Source organism: Pelmatolapia mariae, linkage group LG6 (assembly GCF_036321145.2).
Source record: "Pelmatolapia mariae isolate MD_Pm_ZW linkage group LG6, Pm_UMD_F_2, whole genome shotgun sequence".
In the NCBI taxonomy this organism is placed as follows: domain Eukaryota; kingdom Metazoa; phylum Chordata; class Actinopteri; order Cichliformes; family Cichlidae; genus Pelmatolapia; species Pelmatolapia mariae.
This window is the reverse complement of record NC_086232.1, coordinates 41535968-41556792: the sequence shown is the minus strand read 5'-3', so window position 1 is coordinate 41556792 and position 20825 is coordinate 41535968. Positions and strand designations below refer to the sequence as shown.

At 41.9% G+C, this 20825-nt stretch overlaps 1 protein-coding gene across 2 annotated transcripts in view; it reads right to left on the bottom strand.

The window, feature by feature from the left end:
- The window catches only part of LOC134629564 (potassium voltage-gated channel subfamily KQT member 5-like), a 123958-nt gene that overhangs the window by 18083 nt on the left and 85050 nt on the right, over positions 1 to 20825 (bottom strand). For both annotated transcript variants that reach the window (XM_063477009.1, XM_063477010.1), the window contains exons 2-7: positions 16577 to 16667; positions 11247 to 11373; positions 4754 to 4929; positions 3976 to 4101; positions 2318 to 2428; positions 1815 to 1910 (exon numbers count right to left, since the gene is read on the bottom strand). In XM_063477009.1, the coding sequence (XP_063333079.1) occupies positions 1815 to 1910; positions 2318 to 2428; positions 3976 to 4101; positions 4754 to 4929; positions 11247 to 11373; positions 16577 to 16667 (727 nt within the window). The remainder of the gene's footprint in view (positions 1 to 1814; positions 1911 to 2317; positions 2429 to 3975; positions 4102 to 4753; positions 4930 to 11246; positions 11374 to 16576; positions 16668 to 20825) is intronic.

Here is a 20825-nt window from a genome sequence, read left to right as displayed (position 1 = left end):
GGGGTCGGCCGGCGGTCAGGCATGGATACATGCCTGTGGATAGGCAGGAGGCTCTCATAGTGCCGCCACGTGGCGTCCAGGTAGGGCCTGGTGCTGTCGGTGGAGTAATAACGCCACGCAGCCTGGTACAACATGGGGATGCACAGGATGAAGAGGAGGAGGTGGAGATGGGAACATATGATGGACAAAAGGAAAAGGAAGCATGTGGGGAAATATACGAGGAGGACAATGTGAGGTCAGCACCAGTGAAAGTCAGGATGAAACTAAAGATGAGTGAAGATCAGGTAGCAGGACGGAGGGGATCGTTGGTGTTTCTGTGCTTTATACCATAGACTGTATATAAAAGACAGACATACAGTGGGAGGAGTTTTCTCTGTAACTCAGCTCTTAATTTAACATCGCCGTGGTTCCTCAGACCAAAAAAAAATAAACAAAAACAAAACAACCATCCCCCCAAATAACCCCGCCAGGCTTTCGGATTGTTTCAGACAATAAACTCAGTAGGAAGGAAAGGTTTATGACACATTTAAACAATTGCTTTAATCCAAACTGGACTTCATCTGAAAGTGTTCTTCAGTTCCAAAAGCTGATGACGAGTCCCGGGTATTTAACCCAGGATTGTCACGTTGGAGTTCATTCCGGACATGTTGGGCTTGTTTGCGAGTTGTTGTCCCACCCCATCATCATGTCGTTTGTTAAGGTCATATAGGACGAGGACTGAATGTTGTTAGATCGTCTGGAAAGGGACCTCAGGACCGAATCATAGGTGGCAGATAGTTGGAGTTGTCGGACACCACTTCAGTTCAGTGGACAGAGATGCTGTCAGCCACCTACAACACTGACTCCTCATCAGCTTTAGAAACTGAAGAAGCCTTTGGAAAGTCAAGAGATCATCTAGATTAGATGACCTGAACAGACATTTTAAAGCATAAATAAAGTCATAAGAAATGAACTGCTAACGTTGGGTTATTAATGAACTACACTGTGGTCTCATGAGTTTAACGTTGAATTTCTAATCCGGTTTCATGGAAGTTCTTAAAAATAATCATTACCTCCATTCATTTGTGTGTCTGGACATGGATTTAACAGGTTTTTTTCTCCTTGTCATGAATCTTCCTTGGGCAGTGGTGGTTAGCACAGCTGCCTCACAGTAAAAAGGTCCTGAGTTCAATTCCACCATCATGCCGGTTTCTGTCACACCCATGGGTGTGAATGTGAGTGCGAATGGTTCTCTATGTGTTAGCCCTGCGACCTGTCCAGGGTGTACCCTGCCTCTTGCCCTAAGACAGCTGGGATAGGCTCCACCCCCTGATTTCATGTTTTATTGAATACACTGTGTAAATTATAGTTCACTTGAGTGAACTCATTTTTTGAGTAAAAAATGAGTAAGCTTTGATAGACGATGTGCGTGGAATATCCCTCGGTTTCACGCTCAGATCCACCTGTGCTCATAACGCCTGCTTTCAAAACGGCAAGAAAGGAAGAAAAACAGGACTCTGCAACCCAAATGGTGATCTCATGGTAGCCATGACCATCTTTTATATACAGTCTATGGCTATACTAGTAGGAGGGGAAAAAGATGATTGAGCTTTGAGAAGATGAGGAGGGAACTGGGCTGCACAGGGTGAAGATATCTGCTTTTCACTGGGTTTCGTCAAGTCCACGAAGGAAAAGGACAAAGTGGAGAATGACAGTCGCTTATAGATTTTAACAACACTACAGTGGATTGAATCGTCAACGTTAACGTCTTCATTGTCCAGCCCAAAACAGAGATATGTGTCAGAGACAAAAGAATAACAGGGTGTCTGTTTTACCTGGATGAGGTAGGCCGCTGGGTTTCTTCTCTTCTCAAAGTGCTTCTGTCTGTGCTGCTCCTGGACCTTCAGGGCAAAGCCTGAACCCAGAATACCCTGAAATGATATAAACAGCAATAAATACACACACCACAAATACACCATGATGTGGTTTCGTGCACTGGTAGCAGTGACTTAAAGAGAGTATCCTAGCGCTCCTGTGCAGGTTTCCAGAAGTCAGCCAATAAGAAGAGAGTGGGCAAGAGCTAAAACGGCTTGTTTCAGAGAACTTTTATGTCCTCAAGTAGGTACATAATTTAATTTAATGACTGAATTACTGTGACTGGAAATTAACTGAATGTTCTATTACAACAATACAACAATAATTATTATTATAAACTACAATAATAAGGTTGTAAATTTACATTAAAAAAGAAGCAAATTTCATAAAAAAGGAAACTTTACGAGAGAGAAAAATGAAAACCTGTTACAGAAAACCGATTCATAAAAAAAGAATAACTTACAGCTGGCAAGGCAAAGAAGGAGATGCCGAGGAGGGCGAACCCTGCGGACAGCATCCGCCCCGTCCACGTCTTCGGTGTCTTGTCTCCGTAGCCGATGGTTGTCAGGGTGATCTGTGAAAACAATGATTATTATCAGGGCCTGATGGATGCTCATATGGAGCCTCTGGCTGTTTAAACAGAGAACTTTTAAACTAATGTTATATTTAAAATTTAAACTTGTGCTGTGTCAGAACTTGCAAGTGACCTGGTAACGCCGACATTGTTTATGACTTATCTAAACATTCACAAGCTATTAGTAGTTTTTTTTTATTTAACAGTAAGACGTCATTAGTTGCAAATTATAAAGTCATGTGGAATACCTATACCTATATCTACCTATATGAGACCTGTTTTTAAAGGCATCTTTTAAAGGTTGTAGGACAAAAACTGGTTTCATCTTTTTGTTTGTGACTCAGGCAGCTTTTGGAGTTTTGGTGAAATGGTCCTTTAAGTGATATTAAAAGGGGTTATTTGGTTAGTAGACTTGAATGAAAATGCATCCTCTGCTTTACTTACACTAATCTATTAAGACTGCTTTTATTTCTGTCAGACTGCTCAGTGTTAAATGTCTTCTGGTACGCATCGCTCCATTGTATTTGCATCTTTTTCCCTTTTGCATACAGCCTGATTTTCTCCATACAGAGACATGATTTTAAATGATGCCTTCAAGCACTGCAATCACATCTGAATGATTAAACCTGCGCAGAGGCTTTAACGGGCGTCAGTCTGTGCGGCCTTGGTTCCAAGAACGCTGCTGAAAGCCAGCGGCTCAAATGTTTATTCTGCCTTATCTGAAAAAATAAAGTTTTCTAAGGCACAGAATGTGCACTCCTCTTGTCCTTTATGTGCAAAGACCTACCGAGCATCTGATGATGTTGTGCAGATATACATGGAGAGGGCGTTTTGACAATATGAAACCTCAGATTCAATGAAAATGGGACTAAAACATCTCGATGGAAGATGTCAGCAAGTGAAGTTTTAATAGAATTAAAAGAGTTAATTGCAGTAATGATTCAAATTGATGGTACTTAGTGCATCAAAATATGACTGCTGGATAAAAGCATTCTCATGTGTTCAACGAAAGCCTGAAAAGGAGCACTTAATGAAGTGTATTCACCATTTAATGACAGGGGCAGATGTAGCTGGCCGTGGACTGAAACTGGCAGAAAAACCATACTTGGCTTTATTACTGTGCCGGTTTTATCTGCCCATCTGTACACATATCCATCCATCTACCTCTTTGATTTGGAAGCCTGAACATTTTTCATTCAGGCTCTGATTAGCATTCATGACAAAGGCCATTTTACACCATTATGAATTTCTGAGCCGGATTAATAATGGTGTTTAACGGAGCCGTGCAGGACTAATGTTTATGGACGGGCTGTCGGTGCTCAGAGGCAGAGCTGAACAGGAGATAATAACGGCAAGGATTCTGCTTTTCTGCATCCAGAGCAGGACACACTCATCTGAAAATACTCAGAGTAAAACCTGTACTCTGCTGATGTCCAAGAAAGTCTAACTCAGGAGGGTCAGGTGGCTGCAGAGATTGGCTGACAGCTGCTAAAAAATAATTTCTATCAGGGCTTTTTACTAAAGTACAGAAATTCCTCCAAACTCACCGTGCCCCACCACAAGGCATCCGCATACGTAGCAAACTCATTGTTGAACTTATTCTCCACAAGGTAGACAAGGAACGAAGAGAAGATGAGGACCAAGAAGCCGATGTACCAGGCGGTTACCAGTTCCTGCAGAAGTCAAAGAGGTCATTCAGAGTTTAATGGTGGAAAAAGGAGCATTTATTTAATGCACAACCACTCTGGCATATAACAGGAGATCGACCTACAACCGCTTTTCTCTGAACACTGAGGTCAGAAACAGAAATAAAATAATGAGGTGATAGGTCACGACCCTTTACAGAACCTTCCTCTGATGCTGTCCCTTATTGGTTTAGACATAAATAAGATAAAACACTGCGACCAACTTCCTGATGTGCTGCTAAAACAGCTGCTGAGCTGCCTGCTCTGAACTCTAGTTCAAGACCTCTGAATGTGCCCAGTGTTACCTGCAAAGCAGGGACTGCAGCTAATCTGACTTATTGCTCTGCTCGAACAACGCTGTAGGAACACAGCTGTACTGGTGTATACTTTATCAGGAACATTTAGGTAGGTGATGAATGCTCATGAAAACCTCTGTGACCTCAAAATAGCAAGGAAGAGCAATCAAACTATCATGCAAGATTAATCTACTAGTTTAAAAATAAATAAATACTGCATAACATTTCGTCTTTAACGCCTTTAATTTTTTTAAATCTTATAAACATTGTGTTACAGAAACATCTTGAGATTCCCTGAAGCTTGATCAGAAGCTTGATGATCTGCAGATGCCCTCCTCGCCTACCTTGCTGTGTGCGTAGACTACAGAGCCCAACAGCTTCCAGGTGCCTCCCCTTCGGTCCATTCGCACCATTCGTAGGATCTGCAGGAAACGCAGGCTTCGCAGGACTGACGTGGCAAAGATGTTGCCCTGGCTACCTGCTGACACCACCGCCACTGACGCTATCAGCACTATGATGTCTGGAATGAAAACACAAAACGACGGCTTACCAGCAGAAGAGAATACAATTCTTTATGAAGCTGCCTTTAAAATGATCTGCATTGATAAATATGTGTATTCAAACAGAAATAATCTATACAAAGCGACACTATACAGACAAATCTGCTGGGTCACCTAAACACTACACCTACAGGAGCTGCCTTGCTACAGGAACCAGGCCGTGAAGCTCTTGGGATGCCAGAGGAAGACGATCACAAAAAGATCAGAAAAACTTGAAATACAGTTTTTATTATGGTGGATTATGAAAACTGATTTTGATGCTAATGCTAGCTGAAGTTTGGACCTCTGCAGTTACTGAGTCAACAGAGCATTATTCATGTTTATGCACTTTACCTTCTCTGTGCTTGATTTTATACACCTGTGACTGAAACACTTGAATTCAAAGGCTCAGAGCTGTGCACCAACACTTGTGCATAGAGTCTATATTTAAAGAAAAAAATTTAACCGGGGGAAAGTAGGCAGAACCGGACTTCCACAGAGTGATAATAAAACATCAGCAATGCTGAAAGTTTACCAGAGGCCACACAGAGACCACCTGGAAGTGTAGTTTTTGGTATTTATGGGTGGTACCAGAGAACTTTATGATCCCAGAAAGGCTTCCCGGCTGTGCATTATAACCCTGGAGGCCAGCTTGGCATAAGTTGACCTGCTGTCAGATCTATTTACTGGAGATATATATTACTATAATACTCATTTAAAATTGATTAAATATTCAATATTACTAATATCTGAATGGACTCGAAAATACATGCCACATGCCTCTAACAGCCTGTGGAGTGAATCTTACTTGCTTCGGGGTGCCTTGCTTCACTGCCTTCCTTCCATAAACGGTGAGCTACGTAAACATGAAACAAGAGCTCAGAAATTGAGTTTTTTAATCACTAATTTCAACACTCAGCTCGAAGCACAACAGAGACTCAGACACACCCCACATAACCACCAAAAACTAATACAAAAAAGAAATGGGATAAAAGATTGTGACAATTTTAATTTACCATCTGACAAACAGGATGACACGCTGTGCGATTATGTGTAGTGATTTATGTGTCATTCTGTGTGCATTCAAAAAATAAGAAAACTGGCTCTCAGAAAAAACATGACTATTTCCCTCATCTCATTGACAGCTCAAAAAAAAAAGACTGCTCACTCCTGCTAGCAGAAAAGAAAACAGAAGCAAGTATATCTTGTTGTTATTGATCTTAAACCATCCTATAAAAATTCATTCTCATCTGAACTCAAGTTAGATGGTTCGACGTCTATCATGCAGCTGCAATAACAGTAAGTCAGCGTTGTCATCTCACGCTGCACACTGCAGTAAATCAGCCCAACAAAGGCTCTATATTACTGGAGATGACATAATCTGCCACAGGCATCAACAGCACAATAACGTCCTATGGCCTCTTCCTATACAGAGCATATGCTGATTTAAGTTGCCTGGCTACTGCATTGATCTGCTGTTTACACAACCACAGCAGAGGGAGAGGTAATTGGCTAAAACAGTGCTCTGCTGTATATCTGAAAGCAGAGCTCACACTTCTGCTTTGTTTCCTTTTAATTTCCCATAAGAGCATAAAAACTGTGACAGACGTAAACACGGGCACAGAGAGGCAGACGCACACACATCTGACTCTGTGCAGAGGAAGTTCACACAAAGCACAGCGAGCAAATGAATAACACCAAACCCACAAAGAGCACAGAGAAATAAGACCTCGTCCGACTCAAAAAACCCCAAATCTCCCCGTCTCTTCCATCTCAGCGATGCTCCACGTTAAACTCTACACCCGGGCCGTGCTATTTTACTTCACTGCGTACGAGAGGATTTCCCTTCTGTCCTTCAGTCGAACCCATTTTTTTAAAAGAGAGAATGCTTGTTGAGGTGAAGCTGATTGTTTCTCGTATAAATAAACAGATCAGTTGACCCACAGTGGGGAGAGGAAGAGAAAGGGGAAAGGTCATGAGCAGCAGCGGCATTAAAAATACATTAAAGGGGCACCAGCAGAGCTCGCCGACTTTGAAGGTGCTCAGAGGAAAGTAAAAAAAAAAAAAAACAACCACAAAGAATCCAAAGATTTAAATCAGTCCAGCAGACTTTCAGCCCTACACTGCTAAAATACACGTCTCTTTAATAAAATACAGTAAGACAGCACATCTCACGATAGCTCCCCAACAGTGAAGTCAAAAATGTAGGAACATTTTCACCCATCACACATCCATTCATCAATCCGCTTATCCAGATCTGGGGAGCTGCCCAAACCGCCTACACTTGTACATGCACTGAATGACCTGTAACATCAGGCCAGATACACCGTACTCCTGAAGCACTTCCCTACAGGTTAAACCAAAGGATGCAGGTGAATGAAGTCCACAAAACACATGTAGGATGGTTTGACAAACTCCTATGTATCCTCACTTATCCTTAAATATCATTCCAGGTCCAGTGTTCCACAACCAGGATAGAAATTGTATATTTCAGTCTGAGTTTTTCACAAACCAACTTCTTCCCAGTTTAGAACTTAAAGAAGGCAAAGAGCTCAGCTTCTCAATGAAACTACACAGACGGGTGGGCGGCCTCCCATTTTTAAACACCTCCACTGCAAAGCTGCACTTTCTGCAGATTTTTTAAAAAACTTTAGACATTGATAGCATTGTGTAAGGGCAAGCAAGACCAGCAACAGCAAGTGCACATCTGCAGAACATATTCAGTTCCCAGAACAGATCCGAATGCAAACCTGCAGAGTTGATGGTGACTGTATGATTTTCATATATGTTCAGAGTATCACACATGTTTATGCTCATTTCTTTTCTTTCTCTATGGAACTTTCCTCTCAGTGATGAATGATCACAATTTGAAGGTCTTCATTTGAAACACAGTGTTCTGAGCTTCAGGCAAAACTTCACACGAAAGAATGTGAGCGTGAAATCAGACAAACACAAGAAAGCTGCATATTATTACAGTCCATCCTCAGGCGCATCATTCGGATGCATCTCCATAAGGGCCAAGCCATGTGCATCACAGCCACCATGGAGTCATTTACTCAGGCTGTCAGCGGACATGCTTCCTTTAACCCCCGGGGAGTCTTTGGTCTTTTAAATGACTCAAAGGGACAAATCACCTGTTCACACCAGTTAAAGCGATGCTAGTTTCCATTCCCGCTTCATTTGCGAGTTAATGTTGGTCGCTCTGAAGTCACAGACTAACACATCTTTAGATCACGCTGGTTAAAACGTCATATCAACATTAAGATTCTGCACGCAGTGCTTATTCTGAGCACAGAAACTTCCTTTGGTGTTCGGCTGTTTTGGCATGAAAATGACGCCGTACGGCTCCAGTGAAGCTGCTTGATAGCGAGTAATTAGGGAGCCCTGCTGCCACAAATAAACTGGTTAACAGAATTTCCACTGGGCACGATGCAGCAGCCAAAGTGAAAAGAAAAAAAGAACTGCTTAAAGGACTCCACCGAAGAAGAAAAAATGATTTAACTTCTGGGCCAAAAGTAACAGCAAAAGGAAGAACATTTTAAATGAGTTCAGCTGGAGGCTGTATTATTTTTAGATATTCAGACCAGGATATCTTATTATTCTAGCATTATTAAAGCATTTTAATGTAAGACAGATCAGTCAGATCCCGTGCATCCATTAAAGTAAATGTTGCTCGAGTTTAAAAAGTACTATCAGCAAAAGTATGAAAACTAAAAGCACTCATAGATTAGACAGATGAGCCCTGAGGCTTTTATACTTGTTTACAAGATTAATATTTTTATTATACTTACAGAGCAGCTTAAAATGGAAATACTCAAGTATAAATACCTAAACAAATACTAATAAACCATAGTTTAAATGGCTGGCACTGACATAGCTCTTTTCTACTCCAGCTGAGCGCTAAAAGGTGCGTTTTCTTTTTACTGCAAACCACAGTCACTAATTCACACAGCACTTTCTCTGAATGATTTTCAGAAGTCAGACAGGTTTACTTTCCCCAGGTTGTGCAAATGTTAGCATGACAGTACCATCACCCTAGTGTTCTTCTCTAAATGTGTGTTGAACTCTGTAAATGTTTTAAATATCTTTGCAAATATCAGTGGTTAATACAGCATACAGATTTTTTCCTGTCTGTATAAAAGCTAATCTGTCCTGTAGCTTTTACAGAGTTTTCTAAATACAGGATTAAAGAAAAGGAAAAATACATTTGTGTTCTTCAAGGTTGGATACAAATAAATCATTTGTAAGATTCACCACTGTCTGGATGAGCTCACTTTCTACACCTTTAGGCACTTTCAAACTATCACACAAATATGCACAGAGTTTGTTTAGAGTCACTGAAGTAAAAACAAGCCCTCCTGTTTCCATCTACAACCACTTATGTTTGACATGGCTCTAGAAGAACATCAGCACATAACCGAGCTGACATCACCGATAGGACACCGAGTCAGAAACGGCACGAAACGGAGATAATTGGATGGAGGCTGGTTGCAAAGTGGCTTGCAGGTGTGCAGCACCTGTGTGAAGGCTAAAGTAGCATATACAGTGCAACCTATCTGAGATTTGGTAGCTGTAGGCTGACTTCATGGCCTACCTGAACCAACACTAAGCTCAATTAAAGGTCACTGTCCCTACATATCATACTCAAGGAGATGTTGCATAAAATGGCACTCAAAGCTACTCACATTTTTCTCTTTCCACTAAAGACATGATCCACTTTAAGTCTTGCCATTCTCAAGGCTTTCAGCATCTCTGAAGTCAAACTAATTCATGATAATCCTAACAATAATCCTAGCGATACAGCAATGCCCAAACTGAGGAAAGGCTGAGCTACAATACAAGTTTCACTTCATTTAACCTGCCAGGGGCTAAACCTGGCATAAACCAGGAGTTTGCTCATTTAGAAATCTTCATATAGAGAAATAACTGCAGTCATGGCAAAAACAAACAAACAACAACAACAAAAAAGTTTTGCCAGTAGCACAAATTCTGTGTTTCATAAATCCTTGAACATCTATGTTCAACATCTATGAATCTGGTTTTCCTGCAGTTCTCTGTGGCAGGCTGGATATCAGGGTCTGGGTCAAATCATGATTAATGCTGATTCATTCCTGCCTTATCAGAGCTCCATACTAAAAACATCCTCAAAGACCAGCTGCTTCAAAGATCCAGGAGTAATCTGGTAACAATCTGTGCATTTTCCAGCTTGTCTTGTGACATTTTATACCATGCTACAAGTAAAAAGTGATAATTAAGTCACTGACATTAGGTGAGAAATTCACATTATTTCATACATTTATCCCACAAGTATTTTACTCCCATGACAGTTATGTCAGCTTCTGCTACCCAGCGTTCAGTCTCCAAACCGGCCACAGTGGGAGCTGGTTCAATGGAGGACTAAACCAGAGCTGGTTCTGCACTGGTTTAGTGGGAAGAGCTAACAATATTTCAGATTCAGTCACACTAACACAAAGAAATCACCCACTATCACTCTGAAATCTTAAAATCCAAACATTTTTCTGCAAATGATGGTGAATAATTGCTGTCATGCTCTGGAGTTAAAGTCGATGTCTGTGCACAGAAACTAAAATAGTATAATAAAAGTTGTAATAAGACCAAAACTACACACAGACACAGCAGCTGAATTCTTAGAAAACTCCCAGCATCTCCTTCAGATGTGAGAGCATGCAGAGTCATTTTATACTGCAGCACAGTCACAGGGTTTCTCTCTGTAGGGATGTGCGTTATGATTCAGTTCCATTTATCCTTCAAATCCTTTCTTTTACTTTCTCACTTTATTATTTTTTCCACGCTCGCCATCACATGCCGTCGTCTTCTCCATTTCTTCTTATCTCTTACTTATATTTCACTCTTTTTTTGCTCGCTCTCCCGTCAGTGCTGAAAAGTGTGACGACGGGAGCTTGCGACGCACTCGCTGACCTCGGAGCCCTGCTCTCCCTCCCCGCGAGCGCCCTACTGTACTTTGAAAGAAGCAGCAGAGCGGTCCTTCTCTAAACAGTGGAAAGAATAAAAGGCAGTTAATGCAACCTCATTACGTAAATGCTCTCTGCTCTTATGAGGCCTGACCACAGCTGAAAATGACACCAGCAGACTTTGGTCAATAGCGTGCCATGGGCTGCATTCACAGAGAGGACGCAGAGCGGTCCGCTAGAGGGCAACTATAGGGTGAAACAATGAGAAGGGAATGGCTTTGTAGCTGGAAAACAAACCTTTAAGCAGCGAATTAATCACCAAAAAAAAAAAAGAAAAAAAAGAAAGGTGTGGCCCAAAGACTCACCGATGACACAAAAGGGCTTCCTGGCAAAGCGCAGCCGACCCTGCCATCCTCTGTAGCGACAGCAGCATCCCGCTGACCAGATACGGATGATGAATTCCAACCCGAACACCACAATCATCACAAACTCCTGTTGGAAGCATAGAAACAACAGTTGTTTTGGAAGCGTGTTGATGATGGTAACAGAGAGCATTAATCTGGTTTTCCAGGGATTAAATCAAACACAGTTAAGCCAGTTGATTTATTAGACAGGAAGTAAACAGTTATGCACCAAATACACAGGCAAAGAGAGAAGCAGATGTAAGGACCAGAACAAATGTGCCTGACAGTCCGGGTCATGGTTGGACTGAGGACAGACAAACTTACAGGTTGTTGGTGGAGCGCGGCTGATGTGTATAAAGGAAAGACACTGCATAGGTTTGGCTCAGTATTTTAACATCAGGCTCTGGGAACTGAGCAACTAGTCTCCACAGAGACTTAAAAGTCAAGCCAGTGTAAAAATGCCACAAAGTGCAGTTCCTGTGATGTCCACTTGAGGCCTTCTCCTGAAGTGAGTCAATCACCGTAGACTCCCATGTTAAAAAGTCCAACTTTACAGCAGAAGTAAACATGTTTACAGCCTGGTATACAAACAGAGCTTTGATCTCTACAGCTGATTTCTCCCTTCATAACAACTGAATCTATTTTTTTGTTTTCACCCATTTTGACTTAAGGCTTGACGTTAGGCACTGTTGGGGGTGTGGTAGGTCGTATCTTGGCTGTTACTCGTATGCTGGGGTTTACCTTTGCTAAATGAACCAGTGAACTGGACCTCTGGACTCTGCTGTTAGTGCTTTTTGGAGCTTTTTAATGCACTTACTTGACCTGTTGTGCTATTAATGGTACGAAGCGACTGTCCGAGAAGTCTGCTTCACTTCAATTCAGTTCTAATATTATTTCATTACTTAGCACTGATGCTAGCCACAATGCTAGACCCTTTGGATGTGTTTCAGGAAGATCTGCCAAATCAAACCCACTGTGGTAACCTAACTTAGCACTAATTAGCAGATATGTGCTCCTGTAGACTGTACAGTGTATAGATGTAACCTGCTAACCAAGCCAGCTAGCATTAGCTCATAAGTTAAGAAGCTTGAGTTCTGTCTACAGACGTTATAAAAAATACATGCTGCATTCTTTTTAATGGCCACCAGGAGGAAAAGACATCTGGTCCTGAAAAGTAAACAAGAAAACAGTCCTTCACACTGAACTCTGTAAATGCTTTCTTGCTGATTTTATGAGCTCAGTCACTCATTTTAGAAATGATTAATTATCCATTTTCTTCCGGTTATCCGGGGCTGGGTGGCAGGGAAAACAGCCTAAGCAGTGAAGGTCCGATCTCCCTCTCACCGGCCGCCTCCTGCGAGGTGTTCCTAGGCCAGTCGAGAGATGTAATCTCTTTAGCATGCCCTGGGTCTGCCACGGCATCTCCTCCAACCTAAACTATTAATTAAACTCTTTAAAATTTGGTTATTTAATCACTGGCCAGTGACTTGTCAATCATAAGTTTCGTTGTTTTAATTGTTTTATTGACTTATTGTACGTTTCTCTCTTCTATATTTTACTGCATCACTGTTATGCATTTTATTGATTTTAGTGGTTTTACATTGTTAAGCACTTTGTGCGGTGTGGACTGTTGGAAATGTGCTATATAAATAAACTTGACCTTGACCACAAGTTAATGACCAATGAGCATGCTCCAGCTCCAGGGGCGATCAGTTTGACAGTCGGATCCACCTCTCACTCATCACATCTGGTTTTAAAACTTGAGGCTTTATAACGAGACCTCACTAACCCCTGGATGATGTCACGATATCCTGTCTATGTTTCAGATGCAAAGACCAGCAGCACATTAGGTTGGGCTGGTCTTATTATTTTGGCTCATCAGTGTAAATTTACATTAGTCATTATTTGCTGCATTGATCACATGCCATTATACGTCATTAATGCAGTGTTTGTGTCATTTAAATGGATGCCGGGTTGACAAAAGACTTGTGTGTCATAATGACTGAGACGGGTCATCTGTTAATGCACACGCACGGCTTTAGCTTCCATTAGATGGAAACGCTGATGCAATTAGCGTGGTGCAATTTGTGAAATGGCAGCTCCAGCTGCAGGGGCAATCATGTGCAGTAAATGCTGCCCGTGCAAAAAAAGTGACCTCTCCTTTCTGCAAAAGCTTTTTTTTTTTTTTTAAAAAGGAAAAAAGAAAAAGAAAAACGTAAAAAGTCTGTTAAAAAGGCATTTCTGCTCCCGTGCCCACCGGTGACGTCTTCTCTCGTTCCTCGCTTTCTTCTCAAGACATCTTTGAACTCAATTTGTTAGTACTTAAAGAAAGTGGAGTTCTCAGTTTGAGGGCAGGCACTTAAATCTGCCATTTATTCTGTTATCCCGAGGTCGACCCTGAGAGTTTTCCCGATGGCCGTATGGCTTATTCATAATGGCAAATTCTCCTTTCACCGATTCATACTTTGGTTTCTGTTCAGAACTTCTTTAAACAAGACATTCAAAGGAAAGGCAACGTTGTTAACTGCTCATCATATTCCTTATTTATCTCCCACTCCTCCGCACAGTTTGTCAGCGATCACAATTAGCACAAATTACACAAATTACTGGGTATTTTCTGCAGACTGCCTCATTTTTCCTCTTTCACTACACATCTTGGTTAATTTACAGGATCACTGATATTTTGTAATTAATATATAATTTTACTCATGCAGCTAAGTGCATGAGTAAAATGGAAAATACCAGATTACATTCCATGTTCGGCCCCAGCCACACACATCCAGAGAGCCGACCACCGGTAAATATGTTTACCTGTTTCTGAATACGGCACTGAAATAAAAAAAAAAAAGTCTCCCTGCGATTGCTTTGATTGCTAGCAGATTACTGTGGTCACTGATAGTTTGCAGTGGAAGATAGAGTGTTTGCAAACATGTTGCTAACTGCTAACCAGCAGCGAAACCTGAAAAAGTAAAATGCAAACCAGGAACAGACAACATTCATCTGCAAAGAAAAAGTCAGCCAGCACTCTTCTTTACTTTTTAAACATTCTCCGTTTCCAGTTTGTGACTCAATTTTTCAAGTTTCACTGCAGCTCAGCATTTAGAGACAGGTCAGCATTTTGTATGTAAAGTATAGGTCAACTGTGGGCGACCGAAGGAACCTGAAGTTTTTGGTGCAGCACCAACTTTTTGACCAATTTCACGCAACGACAGCCAAAATCACTCCGGGTGGTTTCAGGGGGTTTCTGAGCGGTCCGCAGGCCTGAGGTCTTACATCTGTGTCAGTTAATCAGACTGAAAGGAAGTGGTCAGACGTACCTTTTGTAAACGTACACTTACACTGCAACATCTTGAAAATGTGCTAAATGAGGTTACACTGGAACAATGATTATTATGGCTCGGTTACTCTGGATGAAAATTTGGGGTCAGCGGGTGACGTGATAAAATAAGCATACAAATGTCGTGTGCAAAGTGAATGAATAAGTATGTCACATATTTGTTCTCTCCTGAGGTATTGTGTTGCTCTTACAAAAACCCTCCAATGTCAGAGACACCAAAGAGCTAGAGAAACTCAGTTTGTGGGATGAGAGTCTCACATCTCAGAAGTCTGAAACACTCCAGTCAGGCAGGTGGAAGTCACACACCTGGATGCTGAATCTGAGGAGGAGGAAGATAAGGAGGAGAAGAACTGAGGTTTCAAGGATTTAATTAAAATTTGGGAGGTCGCAGGAGGTCGAGACTCTGGTGGTCCGCTCGCAGGAAATTTAAAATGTCATTTCCTTCTAGTGACTTTTTCACGCATCTTTTCAAGGTTAAATTTATAGTGGAATTTTTTTTCTGTAAGGGAAACGCATCAATCTGCCACGCGATGATAAAAGTGAACCTAATAAACAGTGTTAGACACTGAATTTCAAACATATTATTTATATTTTCTATTTGTTTGTAACAGTGGTCCAACTCAGCTGTAACCTTGAACATAAGGAATAAAACTCAATATCAGTAACTTTTGGAGAGTTAGTGAAGGAGGGCTAACTGACACACTATGATGTGCTGCTTGGAAAACGTCTTGACGCATTCTCAATCATCCAATCATTCTCGTGATCATTGATCAACAACCAGGGTTTTGGTCAGTGGTTCTTGATCAATGATCACGAGAATTTGCATAATTAAGATTAAGGACCTGACCTCCCACAGCCCATTGTTCCCTCAGTGGGCTGGTTTCAGTCATTATGCAAATGTACTGTTTATAAGACTGGAAACCTGCAGTCAGCTGATACTGAAGAAGTCACCTGGATGAGTGACGAAACGTTTCTCCTACAAAACGCTACGTCCAGATGAACAGAATCAACTTTTGGAGAGCTGCTTGGAAAACTTTGTATGGATTTTAATATTTCTGATGTGGAGCTTAAAGTAGTCAAGGAAGGTCAATCAATAAAGAGCCTGTAGGTCAGAGCCTGATCATGGAGAGACAAACACCATCATACGACAGGAAGAAGATACCTAAAAGACCCAAATTGCAGCAAACTGCCTGAGATCACCTTGTGCTGTCTGACTCAATGCCAGCATAAAGTCGTACAGGCACCGACGAGCTCACAGTCCGTGACCGACTGCTATCACCAAGTCCACAGAACACACACAGACTGGCTCTACAAACTCCCACACCCTCAAATATCCTCAATACAAGACCGAGCCGAGGACGATGATCCACCTGAAGTTGAAATTTATATTGAAATGTTCAAATATGTATGAAAAAGAGCATGAAGAGAATCTCCTGACAGCTCTTTTTGTTTTTATCAGCTTAGATATGCTGTAATCTGATAAACTAGGACTGTCTGTGTTATTCAGGCCAGGAAAGATGTTTCCTAGTTTTCCTGCAGACCCTGGACAACACGCACACTGACACACACACACACACACACACACACACACACACACACACACACACACACACACACGTGTACGCACACAATAACAAATGTCAAAACATCAAAAATCTAAATTCATCATATACATATAAATTTATACACAAACAAGAAGCAGTTCTAATGAGAATAATAAATGAAACTCTGCAAACATTTTAAATTATTTGGGAGCATATTCTAATCTTTAACTGGTTTAGAGGAGAAAGCTGATTGTGCAAGGAAAGATAAATCCCCTCTAAGGTGGAGGAGCAGCCTTGGATGGTCTTGCTGTATGTACTACACGTATGCTTGGGTATATTGTAGATGTCAATGAATTAAAGAGCTGATTGCTCAGAGTTACTGGCAGATGAACATTTTTCCAGGTGCTTACCAGAATGAGCAGGCAGTAGGAGGAGAATTCCTGATGAGCCGGGATGGTGGAGAACACAGAGAGGACCAGGCAGCTGAAGACCAAGACGAACCTGAACAAAAACACAAAACTGGAGTCAAACAGGATGACATCAATGGGCTGACCTCATCCACCACACTGACCAAACCCTCATTTCCACTGGTCCCAAACAGGCTGTGCACTCAAGTGGAATTGTTCCTCTGTGACAAACTCTTGAACCCATTCTGGCAGTGAAGGAAGAGCAGCACACCAACGACCTGGCAGCGCAATCGCACAATTATTTCCTGTCTGCAGTGAACAGTGAGCCCGACCATTATTCAATTTCCTGAGATATCAAGTTAATCATGCTTGTTTGTGCAACATGGTTTGCAAGAAACAAGCAGTGAAACTGCGGCTCTTGGAAAACAAGCAACATCCGACCACTTCCACACTCCCGACTGTCGCTCCCTCCGCCAGGAAACCGTAGCTTTCCATCTTCATTGTTGTGTTTTGGTTTTTTTGTTTTTCCATCACACAAAGCTTCCAAAATGAGAAATATGAGTGCAGCCTTTAGAGCTACGGTGGCTCCTGATGTTAAATGGTGAGAGCACATCTGTGTTTTATCATCTCAGTCTGCTGCACAGGCCCGTCTGACACACAGTGTGTGTGTGTTTTCTCTTAACTATTGTCCAATGACAGCAACACAGCCCGCTTCATGTTACACAGTCATAATGAGGTCTTGTTTTTAGGCCTCTGAAGTTTGCTTCAACTCATAAACACACCTTTAATTACAGAATTTCAGGTCATTATTTACACCCCTGTTGAAATCCAAGCAAAACCCCTCACCGTTACAGAAGAGAGAAAGCAGAGGCGCCTTCTGCTGTCCACAATAAAACCGGGTTGCATCTATGAAAAGTATCCACAGTTCCCATTTACTGCTTGATACAGAATAAACGACTTTATTGAATTAACTGTGTTTATTGTACAAGTCGAAAGTCTTTAATCTTTTATCAATCTGTATATATTACAGGCAGGACCAAAGTCAGAGTACCAGAAATGACATTTAAGCAATAAAGATGGATTACAGTGTGCAAGACCTGTTTGAAAGCCTAAGCAGCTGAGAGATGAAGGTTGTGGTCAAATAGTCACCTTTGCTCAGGAAGGTTCCTAACTGGTTGGTTGAATCCTCTAAATACCAAGGAAAGATGCTTCCTTTATTACCTCCTTTAGCAAAGGACACAGTGGATCATCCTTCATGAAGGGAAATGAGATACATGATTGAGTGGTTCAGGAAAAAAAGTATATCAGCGTGAGTACCAAATGAAGTAGACTGTAGTTATAATTATATTCTGCATTTACCTTCTAATGCCAAAACCTGCTAATATGTGGGTGTTTGAACTTTAAACAATGATCAAAGTGAAGTGACGGCTGTAGTTTAGCTGCCATCAGTAATTTCACATCAGGTAAAGATCCATCCATTCATTTTCATAACTGTTTATCCAGCTCAGAGTTGTTGGGATGCTGGAGTCTATCCCAGCTGTCACTGAGGGACTCAGGTCTCCAGTCTATCACAGAGGCATCCGTCCTCGCCTGCAGCCAAATTACAATCACCAATCAAACACAAACTTCCTCTCATGAATTCTCCTTCACATCTTTCCTTCATGTCTTGATGTTTTACCTCAAAGTCAAGGAAAACACACGGGAGAGAATCTTTTGAACTATTCAGCCTCAACCAGCAACTCCCACGGGTCTGCCTCCCTGCATCCGCATGTACTCAAAACTCATACGTAGTGTCTACGAGGGATCCTGGTTAGATGCTTTGCAGACTTCAACAAGTCATTTCAGCCCTTTGTCAAAATACCAGAGTCAGCTTTTTCAGTCAGGATGGGACTGATCCAGATATCAGATCGGTGCATCTCTACATCTCCAGCATAGAAACGAGGCACTTTGTTGTTATTTTAACCTGGAAACTCACAATCCATTTCCACTTCCATTCAGCAGGCCACAGAACAGTCACCACTGGATAAGCCGATAAAAACTCCTAGCTGGCAGCGGACTGACTTTTAAAACAGCTTTGCAAGCATTTGAGAAACTACTGGAATTTGAAAAAGGTTTTTCACATTACAATCCATTTCCTCTAGGAAAAATATCATTTCTGGCAATCTGACCTTGGCCCTACCCACAATGCAGTTTGTCCCTGTGCACAGCTGTACCGAAGCGGAGACTGGGGACTCCTTCCTATGGGCCCCTCGTGCCAAACTGACCCCAGATTATCACAGAGTTGAAGGGAAGTCTTTCAAGCTTGACAGCCGGACCCATCAGGACTACTTCCAGTGTTTGAATGGCGCCTGTGTGAAAATAGTGGGTGTGCAAAGGAGGTCACACTCCCATACCCCACAGAACAGTACAGGACTGTGCTGTTCTGACCCCACTTGGGCCCTCGCCAACATGCAGAGAGCCAAAATGAAGGTCAGGATTTTCCACAGCCTCGGGGATGGTTATGTCATCATTTCTCGACCCATGAGTTCTCCTCCTGCTCTGCGACAGGCCTCGCAGAGCTGCTGGAGGTTCCGAATGAAACGAAAAGCATAAAGTATCGAAAGTTTGAGGTTTGCACTGTTGACATTTCCAAAGATTTGAATAATGTGCTTTTGATTGGAGGAAAACATCTAGTGACAAGCATTGTGGTGCTGTCAGCTGAAACACGAGCTCCTTGTCAGTGGCACACCTACGCCTCTCGCACTTACAAGGTTGTCAGACCGAAAATTATAGAGTGACAATCAACTCCCTTCATCCGTAGCCTAACTCGTGTTTCCAGTTTGAATATATTTACTTTAAAAAAAGAGGGGGGGGGGGGGGGGGGGATGAAGTGAAAAGCCCTGTGACAGCATCATTAAGTTCTCAATGAGGTTCACTAATTAATCCCACAAAGTGAGGCTCTCGGACGGCCATGGCCCCCATGTGTCATGATGCCCTGCACTCAGAGCTGAAGGATTCATCTGGAGTATCTCGTTCAGTGCTTCCAGCGGAGTGATCGCTCTTAACCTTCCAAACAACACTGACTGAAAATTAAACTGGCGAACACAAAGATGGAGAGGTACGTCCTTCCACCTACTCACCCTCCACCTCCCCTGCACTCGCACGGAGGCCCAGCATCACGGAACAAGTGGTGAGTGCTGCTCTGATTAGCATAATTTAATTGATTTGTCTGCAAAATGAGCTCCAAAACTAATGATATCCGCAAACTGCAATGGTATATTACAGCTCATTATCACTCTGAATTTGATTGGCAGACATATCTCCACAGTCCCCTTTTTATCTGTCATCTTGGATGATAGGAGGGTAGGGAGAGCGGGGCAGTAAATGGCCTGGAGTAGAATTAAAGATATGCCTCTGCAGTGAGGACACAGCTTTCACCAGGTGAGCTGCAGGGCGCTCCTGGATGTTTTTTGTCAGAAAGTCAATAAAATGATTTTGATGCAATGCAAAATGCCACAAACAGACAGCGCGACTAAAGTGAGACACAAAATAATCACAAAAACATGCAAAATCACCAGTACGAGGCTGAAAATGACCACGAAGATGTGCACAAATGATCAGAGTGAGAAAAGCAAGTGGAAGACAGAGGGGCCATTATAAGATACATAAGAATTAATTTGAGCTTTGAATTATGTAAAGCTGCAAAGAATGTCCATCAATGAAAATAAGAAAGCTGAAAATTAGCAGAAAAGATCCTCTTTAATACGCCTGGCTGAACACTCTCTGTCCACTGATAATAAAGAAGAAGAATTTTTCACCTCAATGTTTGGTTCAGTGCAAAAATTTTTTGCTTTATTACATCTTGTTATCAGCTTGTCAGTTCCTGTGTATTCATCACTCAGCACAAAAGGTGCTATAAACTAAAGTGACTGATTGATTGCCCATTTAACCTGGTTTTTACACTGTAGGGTCATGTGAGCGTGCTCAGTACACGTGTCACTGTATACACAGAGGGTATGCAGAACAAGCAGCAAGGCGACTCATTCACATCTACATGTGGTGTAATTAGATAAACTGTGCAGGACAAAAAATGAACATATTTCCCACTTTATGTGTCAAATCTGCATAAAGAAGCTCTACTCCCACTTAAAAGCACCTTCCTGATTAGTTCTGTCATGTGTTAATTGGATCACAGCACACTAATAGATTGATTAATGATGCCGTAATGATCACATGTGACTGGGTTTATGCCAGATGATGTCATAAGCTGTTT